This window comes from Cygnus olor, assembly GCF_009769625.2.
Source record: "Cygnus olor isolate bCygOlo1 chromosome W unlocalized genomic scaffold, bCygOlo1.pri.v2 SUPER_W5, whole genome shotgun sequence".
NCBI lineage: Eukaryota > Metazoa > Chordata > Aves > Anseriformes > Anatidae > Cygnus > Cygnus olor.
The window spans coordinates 1,203,193-1,220,760 of NW_024429076.1; the positions used below are offsets into that span (position 1 = coordinate 1,203,193).

The following is a 17,568-nucleotide window of genomic DNA, read 5'->3' on the forward strand; positions in this document are numbered from 1 at the left end:
ACAACATTAATTTTCACACTATTTTAGAAAATAAGTAGTGGTGCCAATTGTTTAATACACATACCTAAAATGCAACTTTGAGATTTATGTATTCCTTTTTATTAATACATTTTGTATGTTGCAGGTAAATAACCAGCCCTACCTGTTTTCCAAATTTCATTTTCATTTTTTTGTTTGTCATTTACTACTTGCACCATCATGTAAATTTACAAAATAATCTACTTTATACAATCTGTTTTTAATAAATCATTCTTCTACACCAGGGTCAGAGGTTGAGTAGTCAGGGAAGAAAGTAGGTATCACATTTTTAATTCAGATGGCCTGACACCATTTACATACCTTCAAAAGGAAGTAATGGAAATGAAATTTAATCAAAATCTGTGCTAAGGATAGTATATATTACCTTCTGATCCACTTGAAAGTTACAAGCAGGGTATTTGGCAACAGTTCCTCACACAAAAACATGATATGAACTGGGGCTGACTCATGCATTTGTACTAATGACCTAACTTTGTATTCCATAATTTAAAAAAAAAGAGGGGAGGGGGTGAATAAGTAGTGCTGAAACCAAGATTAACTACGCAGGTAATATTTAACATCTTTGTTGCCAACATGGGTAGTGGGATTGAGTGCACCCTCAGCAAGTTTGCTGATGACACTAAGCTGTGTGGTGCAGTCAACACTCTGGAGGGAATGGATGCTATCCAGAGGGTCCTGGACAGGCTTGAGAGGTGGGCCCATGAGAACCTAATTAAGATCAACAAAGCCAAGTGCAGAATCCTGAACTTGTGAAGGAATAACCCCAGGCACCAGTACACACCAGGGACCACCCAGCTAGAAAGCAGCTTTGCAGAAAAGGACCTGGGGGTCCTGCTGGACACCACATTGAACATGAAATATAGTTCCCCCATAACATCCTTGTCTCTGAAGTGGAATACATGGATTTGATGGGTGGACTCTCTGGTGGATAAGGAATTGGCTGGATGGTTGCATCCAGAGAGATGCGGTCAACAGCTCAAAGTCCAGGTGGAGACCAGTGACAAGTTGTCTCCTTCATGGGTCTGTATTGGGACCAGGACTAACATCTTTGCTGGTGACATGGACAGTGGGATTTGAGTGAACCCTCAGCAGGTTTGCTGATGACACCAAGTTAAGTGGTACAGTTGATATGCTAGAGGGAAGGGATGCTATCCAGAAGGACTTTGACAGGCTTGAAAGGTGGGCCCATGCAAATTTCATGAAGTTCAACAAGGCAAAGTGCAAGGTCCTGCATCTGGGTCAGGGCAATCCCAAACATCAGTACAGACTGGATGATGAATGGATTGAGAAAAGCCCTGCAGAGAAGGACTTGGGGGTACTGGTGGACAAAAAGCTGGACAGGAGCCAGCAATGTGCACTTGCAGCCCAGAAAGCCAACTGTATCCTGGACTGCATCAAAAGAAGCATGGCCAGCAGGTCGAGGGAGGTGATTCTCCCTCTCTACTCTGCTCTTGTGAGGCCCAACTTGGAGTACTGACTACAGCTCTGGGGCCCCCAGCACAAGAGACATGGACCTGTTGGAACGGATTCAGAGGAGGGCCACAAAGATGATCAGAGGGCTCTCCTATGAACAGAGGCTGAGAGAGTTGGGTTTGTTAAGCCTGGAGAAGAGAAGACTCTGGGGAGACCTTATAGTGGTCTTCCAGTACCTAAAGGGGGCCTACATGAAAGATGGGGAGGGTCTCTTTATCAGGGACTGTAGTGATAGGACAAGGGGGAACGGCTTTAAACTAAAAGAGGGGAGATTTAGATTAAACATTAGGAAGAAATTCTTCACTCAGAGGGTAGTAAGGCACTGGAACAGGTTTCCCAGAGATGTTGTGGATGCCCCATCCCTGAAGGTGTTCAAGGCCAGGTTGGTTGGGGCTTTGGGTGACCTGGTCTATTGGAAGGTATCCCTGCACACGACAGGAGGGTTGGAATTAGATGATCTTTAAGGTCCCTTCCAACCCAAACTATTCTAAGATTCTATGATTCTCAATTACTGACTTATAATGTGACACTGTATGAACATTTCAAAGTATTATTTAGGTAGACACTATAAAAATTTCCACAGCAGCCAAGGTTAGCTAATTTCCACAAAGAGTCTATCTGCAGCTTGATTATTTAAAAACTTATTTTTCATGTTTAAAAATAAGATTTGTGGTAAGCTTACATTCCACAGAAGACCGACCTACATTTATTTTATAAAATGTTTTAATGGATGCATGCACATCTGATACAATAGTAAATTTATTGAATTAAAATTATTTACTGTTGTAAACATTTTACAAAAGCATTGTGATTTATCTGGATGGATATAGTCCTTAATGTAAGAATTTAGACTGAATCAGTGGCACATTAAAGAATAAAGATGACAAGACCCATTCTGCATATTGTCTTTTAATAAGATTCCAGCAAGAGAAACAGCATGGTATAAAAAGTGTACAACAACAATTGTTCTTACTATAACCATCAAAGTCTACAAACTGTAAATACAAGTTCAAGTGGTTGAAACGGTCAAAGCCATAATAATTGTAACCAGTCAGAAATTACAGTAAGAAATGTTATCCCATTATATGTAGCTGTCAAAACAATGCATTTCTTTCCTTGTCAGTTGATAATTCTTTTCCAACAAGACAGAAAAGCTTTGGCAATTAGAGGTGCTGAAAGTAATTTTTCAAGTTCAAGACAGTCACATCATTTTCTTTGCAGAAGGTAAACTGTACACCAAGGCTCAGAGGTTATAAGAACTGGTTCCAAGAGGAAAAGTGCAACTGTTCCGCACAGATAGCTTAAAAAGCTGCTGGTACAATCATTCACTAACAGGATCTTTGTTTTCTCTTTGCATAGTTCACACATCACTGGTAATGTGACAGGGTGTGCTGTTTTTGGCAAGAGCAAAAAACCAAAAGTGATACTGGTGTGAGTTGCCATGTTAGACATGCTGGATCCATGCAGAATTCAGGTTGCTACCTGATGTTATTAGACACTGAATACTGATTTTGTTTTTGTTGAAGCAGTTCTGTAATAGCCAACAACTTCTTAAGAACATGCTGTAGAAAAAAAGAGTGCAACCCTACATTAGCAACTAGAGAAAAACAAACACCTTGCTTGAGAACCATCAACATTAGCCTACCAGACTTGTAATTAGATAGTTTAAAATATATATCAACACACACACACCAAAACTGCCACAGCTCCGGTTCCCTTGTTATTAAGACATTACTTCAAAAGGCAACTGTAAAACAGCAATATGAAATTTATCAGCACCCATGGAGACCCATTAAGTCTTGCCAACTTAACCTGAACGTTAACCAACTTAACCTCACTGACAGGAGGAAAAGGGAAGAAAAAAAATAAATCAAGAGTTTTCTTTATGGAAACCCACAAGAAGAAATTAGTCCTCTGAAGTAGAAATAAGTATTGAGGAAACAGTATCACATCTGTAATCATTAAGTACTTCAGATACAGGCCTTGTAAAAGAAATATCCCTTATCTGTAAGTGACACGTATGTAGTATTGAAAGCTTCTATTATCCTGCATGCCAGTCTAGCCATTGTTTTTGCCTTGCCAAGACTACTAGTAGCTGTGAATGAATTATGAACTTGAATATGATGATTTTTTTCCCATAATGCCACCAAAGAGGTAAATTGTAGTAGTTATTAAACAGGATTAGATTTGAACTGCTGTAATGAAACATTATTTCATTTTTAATTCCTTGAGCTTTCTTCTGCCAAAGTAAGATGATTAAATACAAATGTATTTTCACATTTTACAAAATCATATAAAGGTTTGAAGTAACCCCCTTGTTTAAAAACAAAACAAAACCCAAAAAACATTACTACTGAAATTTGAGTAATGACGTTCATCTGCTGCTTGGAGAAAGAAATATAGATTTATCATCTACCTGGGTTTAAATTAAGGCCTTCAAAGTGTCAGGGTATAGGAAGCCCAGTCTTTAAACCCCAAGAATAAGAAATCTGATTACAAGAAGGCATTTTGAAACAGTGAAATTACAAACTATTCCCAAAACTTTACCTCTTTGAGAGAGTCATTAAAGAAAAACTTTAAGCTGATACTAATTTAAGGAAGACCATCTCTAAACAAAAAGTGCAACTGCCCCTGCTCCCAAATCATTAGCATTAAAAAGGGTAGACTACTTATCTCTTTCACAACACAGTATAATAGCCAAGCATACCAAAAAATATTAGTGTAATAAGTAGAATTGCCTAATTGCCTATTGTATCTAGTAGACCATTGGCAAGTACATTTCATTGTCTCAAAATACTACAAAAGGTAGTCATTTGAACATTTTTCTTATTAAAAAATAAGTTTTCATAAAAGTTACATAGAAGTTTAATAGTTGGAAAAGAATAATAATTTATAGTTGTACTGGGTCTAGCTGGGGAGTTAACTTTCCCTGCAGCAGCCCATACAGTGCTGTGCTCTGCACTTGTAGCTAGAACAGCAGTGGTATCACACCAGTGTTGTGTCTGCTGCTGAGAAATACTGGCACAACATCAGGACTCTCTCTAACCCTCCTAGGGGGTGGGCAAAAAGTGAGAAAGCAACATCACCAGGGCAGCTGACCTAAACCAACCAAAGGGATATTCCATACCATATGATGTCACACTCAGCAATAAAAGGTGGAAAAAGGAAGAAGAGGGGAGGGGTGGGCTCTTGTTGTGAAAATGTCTGTCCTCCCGAACACCGGCTACGTGCGTTGAGGCCCTGCTTCAAGGACATGGTCAAGCATCGCTCATTTGTGGGAAGTAGAGAGTAATTTCTTTCCTCTGCACTTCCACACAGCCTTTACTTGTTTTTTTTTCTCCCTTTTCCCCTCCCTTTTCCCCTTTCCCTTATTTCCCTTTAGTTAAATTGTTTAATTAATAATAATCTTTCCTTAATAATTATTTTTCCCTTTAATTAAATTATCCTTATCTCGACCCATGAGTTGTTCTTTCCTTTACTTCTTCCCCTTGTCTTCTGAGGAGGGGGAGTGAAAGAGCGGTTGTGGTGGAGTTCAGCTGCCTAGCACGGTAAAACCACCACAATAGTACATTTGCTTAATAGTTGGAACAGAGGAGTCATTTATAGCGCTTGCTAGAGAAGTTGGCCATGTTTGTTTACAAATGTAATAAATCAGGAAGCAGAAGTGAATTAGTGATAGACACCTAAGGTGTCTAAAAGTAAATTTAGTTCTCGATTAAAAAAAAGATCCTAAAAAACTAGTGACCCAGAAAGCCTGTCAGGAGACAGTAATTTCTTGGGTTTAGGCTTCCTCTAAAAAGTAAAAGCTTCTTCTGGAAACTAAAAAGCACCCCTGTAAAATATTTTGGTTTTATTGCATAAATACTTAGTCCATAGTTTTGAGCTTCTTTACTGTTGTGGTTTAACCAGGCAGTCAGCTAAGCAACAAATATCTGTTTGCTCACTCCCCCACAGTGGGATGGGGGAGAGAATGGGAAAAAGGTAAAACTCATTGGGTGAGATAAAGACAGTTTAATAGGACAGAAAAGGAAGGGAAAACAATATTAATTATGATAAAAGAATATACAAAACAAGTGATGCACAATGCAGTTGCTCACCACCTGCCAACCAATGCCCAGCCAGTCCCTGAGCAGGGGCAGCCTTCATGGCCAACTCTCCCAGTTTTATTGTTCAGCATGACATGACATGGTATAGAATATCCCTTTGGCCAGTTTGGGTCAGCTGTCCTGGTTCTGTCCCCTCCCAGCTCCTGCTGCACCCCCAGCTTCCTTGCTGGCAGGATTGTATGGGAAGCTGAAAAGTCCTTGACTTAGTGTAAGCATTGCTCTGCAACAACTAAAACATGGTTGTGTTATCAACATTCTTATTCTAAATCCAAAACATAGCACCATAACAGCTATTAGGATGAAAATTATCCCAGCCAAAACCAGCCATTTACCTTTACAGCTACCTACTTCCTTGTGAAAAGTACATATTACAACTTTTATCACTCACACTACTGACCAGAAATATTACAAAAGAATCATGATATTAAGCAATAACTCAAGACTTATGATTTTTGTTAACCATTGTAGTTTACCTGCATTACACCTCGCTCATTACTGAGTGTCCGAAGTTCATCTGAATGTGCCACACACATCTCATGCAAGGCTGCCAGATAACGTGATAAATCAGTTCTAGAGTGTTCTGTAGTGTCTGGAAGCTCAGGAACATTCTTTAACAAAAATTATGAGAGCAGACTTAGAATGGTGAGTACCCAGGCATACTGGAAATTACTGTTCTACAGTTGTTTCAATACTGCAAACAAGTACTGTAATGTTTTTCTTCACAATTAAGTTTTCTTGCTCATTTTATATAATACAAATTATATATTTCCTTCTCTCCACAAACATATATTTAACAAAGACATTTTAATTATGGTTACACATTTCACGTGGAGTGATTAATAAATAAACAGCAATTCCTATTCCTAGTAGGAGGGTTCTACTAAAAGGTCTGATGTTGCTATGCTGCCTCTAAGCTGACCAGAAAGATACTGAGAACAGAGATTCATATTACAACAGTAGATTAATCAGTTATCTTAAAAATGAAGTTTTCAGAGTCCTTGTATTGAATCTGTCATTTAAAGAAAAAAACAGTATATCATAATGTATGTAAGAAGTTGCCATTTAACCAGAAAAAGGTGACATATGGCAATTGATCTAATTGACATGCTTCAAACACTCATTCTTATAGATTATCAAAATATTCTGCTGTGTCTTCTAGGCCACTTAATGGATCAATTCAGGAAGCCAGGCACATTTCTTTCATCTTAATTTTTAAAACAAATTCTCAATTTAAACGCATACATATATATACACACATACACACATATATAGACATATGCACAAACATGAGCTCTGTACTCTTATTATAGCTACCATATACAAAACAGTAACAGTTTTGAAGTGAACTGCAATTATTATTTTCTTTTAAAATACAAGATCTAGAATACATGCAGAGACACATTCGGTAATGTATAACTACAACTGAATATAATACTTTTTTTTAAAAAAAACCATCTTTTTTTAGATGTCTGGTCAAAACCATAAAACAAATTCTTACATGTAATTTGTTATAAAATATAAAAGAAGGGTAGTTAAAATATAAAAGAAGGGTAATTTTGGCCAAAAGCCCTAATCTTCAGGGAAAAGCTCAAATAGATCTCATGTATACAGCAATGCTAAATGATTCCATCCCCCCAAGACATTTGATGGTTTTAATTCTGTGCAACAGGCCAAGAGCAATCCGCAGTTCCTAAACATGGATAAGAAGTTTTTCAGTAGCAAGCATTCAAAATTGTGTGGAAGATGATGCATTTGAGCTAGTTAAGAACTGCAAAGAATTTTCATTTATGATGTTGCTATGCATATTCCAATAGCTTCCAATAGATTAAAAAGATTTTTTTTAAAAAAAAAGAACTTACCCCAAGTTCATCTAAGAACATGATCATACGGTGTTTGTTACTCTTGATGAATGGATTTACCCCCTCCATATATGGCTCCTAGTAATTTTTAAAAGTATTTATTAGAACAAATCAATATCAATTTAGTCATATCTAAAGTGAATGCATTGTCATCAGAGATGTGACACTACAAAACACAAATGTGTCATCTGGAGTAATTTTATTTTTTCAAGTGAATTTATAATGACTGGTGTACCAGCAGTCAAAATACTACACTTTTTTTTTTTGTATTCCAGATGTATTCTGAAATTGTTTATATAGGCACAGTGACACAAATATTTCAGAAATTTAAAATTTCAAGATGGACATTTCTCCAATACATAGCTTCAAAAAAAAACAAAAACAAACAACAACTTTCAGAGGTGACATCTGGAAATAAGTGCCCTCCTTCTTGTTCTTCCATTAATGCTTACATTCCAACTTGCGAGTGTCAAACAAGCAGCTTTATAATGGCAGCCTGAACTCACTATCTTTCATTATGCTTACGTCAACAAATGTATTGTTCAACCAAGCTGAGGCTTGGGAACCAGAACAGACCAGTTACTGCTGGCATTCTTTTAGTGATGCAATAGAGACTTTATTAAAAGCTGAGGCTTTTTGGTGTAACTTGTAAAACTGATTTACAAAATTATGTCATGCAATATGAAGATGAGTACAAATAAAAGTGGTGTTTCAAAATGCTGTACCAATAGAAAAATGCCACTCTAAGGAATAAGTAGAGCAAAAGTGTGCGTGTGTGTGGGGGGTGTGTGTGGTGCAGATGGACAGGTTGACAGTTATTCATTTGTTTCAGAATTAAATACTCTATATCCATCTGGATGTTTCTTCCTGATTGGTCTTAGTTTGAAAGAGAATTATTACATGATCTCAATTTGAAAGTGAATTATTACATATATTCTATAAAATACATTCTATATCCATTTTCTTTTAAGGTTCTGTACAGAGGCATACCAATATTACTGAAAGATGTCTCCCCTTTTTGACATCAAATAATCAGTGGAAATGCAAAAAAGTCTGCTATCATCTACTTAAGGCAGATGATACACCTTTCTTGAACAGATTCTTTCTAATCACAGATTTCTGCTTCAGCATTTCTCAGTTGTCTTTTTGATATGGATATTCCTAAAGAAAATTTACCCATTTTACCATTACATAGCTGTTTTCTTTGCAGAGGGATGGCTGCCTGCCTCTCCTCTCCTACTTTTCCAACTCCAACACCAAAAATACTAGGATATGACTGCTACCATTTTGGTCACTGACAGACAAAACAGTCCACTACTTCCATTGTTGTCTTTGGAACAAATGTCTGAGTTTATCCATTCTCATAGAATGAAAATATGGTTGCATTACACTCTATAACACCTACTAGTATGGTCATTGGTTCATCAATTATTTTAACAGACTATTTCTGTTGTTCATACTACCAGATTCAAAATCCTCATGGTATGCACCAAACCATTCACACAAATTTCTAGATGATTCATTCTCAAAATGATTGATTCCTCTTCCCAATGCAGACAGACTTTATGCTACTGCTCTAGTTTAAATTAGCTCCCTGTTGAGCTCAAACTGAAGAGGATTGGATGAACTGCAGGAACAAGGTCTCCTTGCTGATGAAGACACCCAGGTCACACGTTAGGCTTTGTACAACCAAACAGCAATAGATTTTTGCCTGTATTAAACAGGAACATTGAAATGTATTGACAGTGCAGTTCTAGGCTGTTCTGTATAGAATTATATTCACCTTAGCTCCAAACTCAACCAGATTTGCTAAATTTTGCACAGACTTGGCGACCAGTGTCAACGTTCTTGCAGCAGTAGGGGAAGGAGAATCTGACAGAAATAGAAAGCAGAGAGTTACTGGCCATTTAATTTAAAACTACCAGCAGTCACATGAAAGTTAATCTCTTCTCCAATTTGTTTTTATCATGGAATTAAATAATTTGAATGTTGTCATGGTCAAGTAAAACTTGTTTTTTTAGTAATTATGTCCACAAAAATTAATATGCATATCTGACTTTCTGTACTAGTTGCTTACAGAACAAAGTAAGAAAGTGTTCCTCAGAAGCCTTAGGTTAACAGAAGTTCTATGAATTAAGTGGAAAGTCTTTTCACAAAAAAAAAAAATAAAGCAACTCTGTTAAAAGGAGGATTATTTGTTCTTAGGATATAATAATTGATTTTACCCTTTTCTTTATTTATCCATACACACATAAGTGGGTCCTGCATTGTTATGCAAATTATATGGGAAATTACTAGTACAGGGAAAATAGACTAAAGATTGCATGCAGTCCTGGTTTGTATTTGCATGAAAGCATAGTAATTTACTGTACAAATCAAATGCAAGAATATCCTGCTACTATTGCTTCTGGTTTTAAACTAAGATTAGTGTTAAGTGTAGGTTCGGTTTTTTGTTGTTGTTTTTATAAACAGTTATAGTCAAATTTGGCTTTCTGCTTACTGCCCATTTAAGTGTTCCAAAACTAACACAATTATTACATAAACTCTAAATTTTGCAGTACTTCATAAGAATACTATATACTGTTCATTGTCTGTCCGCATCTTTTGATGCTCTGTCTTCCTGCTCCCTACCCTACTCAGCACTGCAATTAAGTTCAAACTTTTTAGGCCTAGCTGGAGCTTAGACTGAGGCACTAATGCAACTAATCTCAGCTGTTCATAGCATCTAGTGCTAGACATCCTTTCGAAGAAGCAATTCTGGAAAACATTACTAGCCTTAGAATTGGGAACTTCAAGATGAAGATAATTGATCTAAAGAAGAGTATTCTTTTTAAAAAATCAAGTTTGAAACAAAGGAATTAACTTTTTCAATATTTTTCAGAACAGTAGTTCAGATGATAGAACAGGCACATTGCTACTGAAACTGAACTCTATCTATACATGCAGATTTCAGAATATATTTTTTTTCCTTATTACAGGAAAAAGTATGTTAGAAGCTTTGCCCCAAAAAGAAAGAGCCCCCTTTTTTTTGAACAGCTCTAACAACCCTATATAGAGTCTGTAAGTTTACCTTAGCGATAGTTGAGAATATTAGCTGGACTTCTGAACAGGACTAATAATTTACAGACAAGCTTTAAAGGGATAACACAAATTACTGGATAACAACTCCATTTACAGCTTAAGACATAGTGGTTTCAATGTAGTCCCCAAGTTCGAAAATACATAACTCACAAATCTGAAGATGATAAAAAATACTAAAGAAAGGATCACCATGTACCAGGCAATGGTTCTTAAATGCTTTTGTCAAAGCCTGTATGAAAATCATTACAAGGTGAAAGGAACTTTTGGACTGACTCAGGCCTCATTCAGTATAGAGAGAGGACAGAAAATGTTACGTGGTCTAAAAAACTACCTATAAAGGGGGAAAAGGAAAAGTATTCTCCCAAAAAGTGTTTCTGACACAAGTGATTTCTGATTTCTTCCTATTTCCAAATCAGCATTTTACTGGTAAAATTTAGGAAGTGTTATGGAGAGAAGGAGAAAAAACAATGGCTACTGCAAACCAAATGCTCTCTAGGTTAGTATGATCTTCGCCAAATAAAGGGAAAAATCATAGAATAGAGTCAAAGAATGTCCTGAGTTGGAAGGGACCCACAAGGATCATTAAGTCCAACTCCTGGCTCCACACAGGAACAACCCCAAAATCAAACTATATGTTTGAGAACACTATATAAATGATTCTTGAACTCTGACAGGCTCGATGCCATGGTCATTTCCCTGGGGAACCTATTCCAGTGCCCAACCACCCTCCCAGTGAAGAACCTTTTCCCAGTATCCAACCTGAACCTCCCCTGTCACAGCTTCATGCCATTCCCTCGGGTCCTATCACTGGTCACCAGAGAGAAGAGATCAGTGCCTCCCCCTCAGCTTCCCCTCGTGAGGAAGTTGTAGACCGTGATGAGGTCACCCCTCAGTCTCTTCTCTAAGCTTAACAAACCAAAGGACTTCAGCTACTCCTTATACGTCTTACCCTCTAGACCCTTCACCATCTTTGTTACCCTCCTTTGGACACACTCTAATAGGTTTATACACTTATTACACTGTGGCGCCCAAAACTGTACGTAGTACTCAAGGTGAGGCTGCACCAGCACAGAGTAGAGTGGGACAATCACTTCCCTTGACTGGTTAGCTATACTGTGCTTAATGCACCCCAGGATACGGTTGGCCCTTTTGGCTGCCAGGGCACACTCTTCAACTTATATTCATATTCTCATATTCAACTTGCTGTCAACTAGAACCCTCAGATCGCCCTCTGGAGATGAAAGGTTCTCCAGCCTCTTGTCCCCCAGTCTTTATATATATCCAGGGTTGCCCCATCCCAGGTCCAGAATCCAGCATTTTCTCTTGTTAAATTCCATGTGGTTGGTGATTGCCCAACCATCTAATTTGTCAAGATCTCTCTGCAAGTCCTCTCTACCCTCAAGGGAGTCAACAGCTCCTCCTAATTTAGTGCCATCTGCATACTTACTTAGTATGCAAAATAAAAAATCATAGAATCATAGACTCATAGAATATCCCGAGTTGGAAAGGACCCATAAGGATCATCGAGTCCAACTCCTGGCACCACACAGGTCTACCCAAAAATTCAGACCATGTGACTAAGTGCACAGTCCAATCGCTTCTTAAACTCCAACAGGCTTGGTGCAGTGACTACTTCCCTGGGGAGCCTGTTCCAGTGTGCGACAACCCGCTCAGTGAAGAACCTCTTCCTGATGTCTAGCCTAAACCTCCCCTGCCTCAGCTTGACTCCATTCCCTCGGGTCCTATCACTGGTGACTAAAGAGAATAGATCGACGCCTTCTCCTCCACTCCCCCTCGCGAGGAAGATGTAGACCGTGATGAGGTCCCCCCTCAGCCTCCTCTTTTCCAGGCTGAACAGGCCAAGTGACCTCAGCTGCTCCTCATATGTCTTCCCCTCTAGGCCCTTCACCATCTTTGTAGCCCTTCTCTGGACACTCTCCAACAGTTTTACGTCCTTTTTGTACTGTGGTGCCCAGAACTGCACACAGTACTCGAGGTGAGGCCGCACCAGTGCAGAGTAGAGCGGGACAATCACTTCCCTCAACCGACTAGCAAAAAAAAGGGTATGGATGAAGTATAACATATGCAAACTTTTTAAAACTACAGAACTCAGATATCCCAATATTTTAGTACTATGGTTTTCCCACCAGTAGTTTTAATGCCTTTCCTTTCTTCCTCTCACACAAGGAATACAGCAAAACTTAAAAACCTGAAATCCCTTCAACACAGCATTATGTCTAGAATAACAATAACACACACAGTAGTTGTTGCATCTGTAAGACTTCAACTACATTTAAGTTAAAAAGCCCAGAGATATTTCTAGGTGCTTAAGCCAACCGCCATGGAAGAATCTGTGTCCTGACCCTTAAAGCTTCACAGCAGCCCCATGCCAACCATGTCAGACATGGTTCTCTGATGCATGTGAACACCCAAATCACACCTAAGAACTGTTTAGGAGAATGCTATCCAATATCGGCCAGAATCCTGCCACAGACCAGTATAGCAATTTCACAATGCTGTTCTAGCAAAGGAATAGTCCCTGTCACTGTTTTATTTACTGATATAGACACTACAAAGAAAGCATCAAAAAAACAGGTAACGCTTTCTTTATGCAACACTTTAACATTTGGTTTAATGGTTCTTATTGGCTTGCCTAAGTATGGCCTTTGACAAACAAGATTACTATCGTAAGTCCGCACAACACACTCTTCTTACATACTACTATACCTCTCATATTTAAGATTCCTTACTTGAGACTGACTGTACTTAATGACTCAAAGTAGAGACTTCTCCAACTTCTAGAAGTTATTTAAGCAAAAATGTCAGACAAATTACTCAAGCATATTTTTTTAGGTTCATAAATGTATTCCAGGCTCTGCAGACTTTTTCAACTTTATAGATCTTGTTGATTTAAGAGATGTGTTTGTGGCTTTTTGCTGTTGTTTTGGTCGTGTCGTATTGTGTGTCATCCCCCCCTCGTCCCCCCCCAAATATATTACACACTGCTAAAGTAAGAGTTCAATATTATATCTTTTAAATATCAACAGTTTTTTTGCGGAGACGGGGGGACTGGACATGACTTTAAAACAAGACCTTGGGAATAAACACTGTCTAACCTTTGAGAGTAAAAACCATGTGCTGGGTCCCTTAGTGAGAAAGTCAGTCAATTAATATGGATAACATAGCTTTGGACACAGTGTTCAAAAGAATTCATATTTTGTTAAATTAGGCACTAAAGTAAGTTCATGCCTATTACTACATAAAGCATGGATTTAATCTGAAGCATAGTCACCTGAGATGATATTAAACATCCTTGGGTTCAGTATAGCAGGACAAATCAGTCGAAGAAAAACAAAGCCACTGAAATGGGAAGAAAATTGTATTTTGTTCAATAATGAAGTTAAAAAATTAATGTAAAAGTATGTAGTCTTTAAGCATTTAAGTCAATGTGGAAACCTTTTTGAGACAGGTGACAAACAACCAGCCTGCACCCTCATGAAAATGTTTGTTAATTATGAATGTCTTGTTATGATTTCAACTTTTATAAAAAAAATGAAATAAAACCAGGCATATTGATTTCCCAATTAAGGTGAACCTCTGAAATCACTTGGGAAAAGCTTAACTGTAAAGCCATACTGATGTCTGTGGTGTAAGACTGCACTGGCTTTAAGAAGGAGGAAAACTTGGTCTCCTACCTCCCAAAAGTGTTCCACTGTCTACAAGTAATTGAACCTGTAGCCACTTGCTCCCCCAAGCCAATGTAAGGAAAGCAAGAGTGCAGTCAGAACAGAACCTCTTTTTTGGCAGCAACATAGCCTTATTTCAGGTTAAACTGAGCCATATACTGATAACAGTACATTATTATCCTAGATCAGCTACTTTCTGGAAAAGCTGGAGAAAAGCGCTCAGTTTGCAGAACTAGAAACTTAACAGAAACCCAAAAAAGCCTTTAGTTTAGCATGAGAAAAATCTAACTTTCTGTTGACAGCTGTTAAAGTAAAAAATATCCATCTGAGGTTAACTGTGATTCTAGAAGATTGCTATAAAATGAAGTGACATATAGACCAACTAAAGCTATTTAACTCATCTCTTGTTTTGTTCAGGGTACACTACCAACAGACTGCTTTTTCACTACAGCAATACTAAAGCCTGACCACTTAAAAAAAAAAAAAAGGGAAGAGGACCTTGCAATATCTTGCTTATTGATAAGTACACAGTGATGGCATTGTCCCCAATTACTCAGAAGTGATACGTACCGGTAGGGTTAACACACCTTCTGTCTGTCCAAGACATAGTGTTATAGAAGTTTCCTATTTCTCCAAGAACCATGGATTACAGGATGACAAAAAAGTCCTGGCTCAGTGTGAAACAAAAATATTTTCTATGGAATGTACTTGAAGCTATGAGGAAGTAAATAATTTTGAAGTCGTAGAACATGCACCAATTTCTTTTTTAGATGGCCTGAAGTTGAAGACAACCCAGTACAAGAGGGACACAGAACTACTGGAGTGAGTCCAGAGGAGGGCTACTAAGATGATTAGAGGACTGGAGCACCTGTCATACGAGGACAGGCTGAAAGAACCGGGCCTGTTTAGCCTGGAAAAGAGAAGACTGAGGGGAGACCTCATTAATGTGTATCAGTATCTGAGGGGAGGGTGTTGAGAGGATGGAGCCAGTCTCTTTTCAGTTGTGCCCAGCGAGAGGACAAGAGGGAACGGGCACAAACTGAAGCACAGCACGATATTCCGGATGAATATGAGAGGGCACTTCTTTACTGTGAGGGCGACAGAGCACTGGAACAGGTTGCCCAGAGAGGTTGTGGAGTCTCCTTCTCTGGAGAAATTCAAAACCCGCCTGGATGCCATCCTGTGCAATGTGCTCTAGGTGATCCTGATTGGCGGGGGGGTTGGACTAGATGATCTTCAGAGGTCCCTTCCAACCTTGGCCATTCTGTGATTCTGTAAACTGGGGTATGAACCTAAGATAGACCTTGCAGATACAGAAGATTTGGTGCTTCTTATACCTGTCAAACTAAATTAAGAATGAGTTGATACCTACACATGGGCTTTTACAATCAGACAGAAATGGCAGCACTTTTTGAATGATATAGAAGGGAAGCTACCCAGACACTTTAAAAATGCCCACCTGTCTCTGAATACATAATCTTTATTGGACCAAAACCAGTACAATAAAAGATAATATTCTTCACCGGAAGCTGCAAGAAACTGTACTCTAGAGACAAGTCACAAGTATCCACTTATGAAGGCTAAGGTGATGTGAAAGGGAGCCAGTATTTATAGCATCCAGCAGAGACCCCAGGAAAATTCTTAATGACAGATGTATCCCCTTAAGACACATGGCAGTCTCTGGAGTTAGGGAGGAACAGAGAGACATGGTATTTGCTTTTAAGTTCTACACCCTTGGAATAGGCTAGTCCCAACACCTCTGATAAGAGCAGCCTCAATTTGAAGGCAATCCCCCTCCCCCCTCCATGGGATGGCGAATGACATAAGTCAGTGATAAAAAAGAGCCAATGACAAATCATCTGAAAGACTGTTCAATAAGAGATTAATCTCAGCAAATCATTATCAGTGACAGATGCTAGTCTACTATCAAGCTAGGCTTGAAAAAAAAAAAGCTAAAGCAAACATAGAAGAGATGCATCTCTGATACCCTTACACCTCTAGTATCATTTAGAAAGACAGTGCCAAGACCTCATCTTTGTCAAAGATTTTTGACCTGCACTGGCTGGCAACCGACCAGTGTTAAAGGAAGAACTAATTATTCAATTGGTTTATGAACACAGACTGGAGTTTTTGTACTCATTGCCAGTTCAGAGAAGGCAGGTTGAGTAGCCTGCAACATGTTTACACAAGTTCTAGAATATTTCAACATGACTGGGCTGGAGCAGAGAAATGGAACAAAACTTAGGCACCATAGAATTACATATTTGCAGAAATGAACACTGTTGATTCTGAGTGATCAGCACTGGGAACCTTCACTGATTCAGAGAGCTATATATATTACAATGCAGATAATACCTCAGTGAAATCTAATGACAGTCCAATAATCTTTCTGAGAAGATATTAGTTTCTTTATGTTGGGTCTGCATTTTAAAGGATATTCATCTTAATGTGTAAGATGCACTAAACAGGAGTTCCTGGAAAAGGCATGATTCTCCCAGATGGCATATAACAGGAACATCATCTTCAGAGGCCACTGCTCTCTAGAGGTACCACGAAGGTTAACTATCACTTTGAGATAAGTTTTTCTCTTTCCCAACATGAAAAAGGAAATCAATATTTTAGATTAGTTTGTAAAATCATAAAATGCAAAAGTAAGTTCTAAGTTAAAGCTATTAAGTAAAGCTATACTGAACTCTATACTATACTTCTAGCAAAGGTTCTAACAGCATGACTAAATCTAGCAAGCTCTCAAACCTTAATTGGGATATCATGCCCCAGCACCATCATCTTAAATAATGTTGTAACCCATGTAAGTGCTATAAAGAATTGGCACTGAAAGAAAAATATATAAATACACTGAAGTGTGAAAATAATGAGACGTTAAAAGATTATTTTCAACTTAGAACAAAATGACAAGTAACGTACCTAACAACTCTTGTTCTCATTGTGGTATTAGTTGGCCATTTGTTTTGAACAGACTTCTGCAAACATCCATAAATATACCTCAATGTCCTGTAAAAATAATAGCCAGTTACTCACTCCATTAAAAAACTTCGCAATTAAAAAAGCTGTTCAGAAGCTGTATCTATGTCCAACCTCCTGCTTAATGCAGAATTATTATCAATGATAGATTTATTATTCAGACTGTTGTGGTTTAACCCGGCAAGCAGCTAAGCACCACACAGCCGTTCACATCCCCACACACCTCCCACTGGGATGGGGGAGAGAATCGGGAGAGAAAAAAAAGTAAACACTTGTGGATTGAGATAAAGACAGTTTAATAGGACAGAAAAGGAAGAGAAATAATAATAAAGATTATGATAA

The 17,568-nt window shown here is 38.3% G+C and overlaps 1 protein-coding gene across 5 annotated transcripts in view; it reads right to left on the reverse strand.

Annotated features, from left to right (window-relative positions):
• Positions 1 to 2,193: 2,193 nt before the first annotated feature.
• LOC121062976 (ras GTPase-activating protein 1) overlaps positions 2,194 to 17,568 on the reverse strand; it is a 96,871-nt gene continuing 81,496 nt past the window's right edge. For 2 of the 5 annotated variants that reach the window (XM_040543281.1, XM_040543282.1), the window contains exons 20-25: positions 17,170 to 17,256; positions 13,851 to 13,918; positions 9,261 to 9,349; positions 7,478 to 7,555; positions 6,092 to 6,226; positions 2,194 to 3,074 (exon numbers count right to left, since the gene is read on the reverse strand). In XM_040543281.1, coding sequence (XP_040399215.1) covers positions 2,991 to 3,074; positions 6,092 to 6,226; positions 7,478 to 7,555; positions 9,261 to 9,349; positions 13,851 to 13,918; positions 17,170 to 17,256 — 541 coding nt within the window. In that variant the 3' untranslated portion in view covers positions 2,194 to 2,990. Of the gene's footprint in view, positions 3,075 to 6,091; positions 6,227 to 7,477; positions 7,556 to 9,260; positions 9,350 to 13,850; positions 13,919 to 16,998; positions 17,077 to 17,169; positions 17,257 to 17,568 lie in introns of those variants that run through there. The other 3 variants (XR_005815769.1, XR_005815770.1, XR_005815771.1) reach the window with 3 other exon arrangements.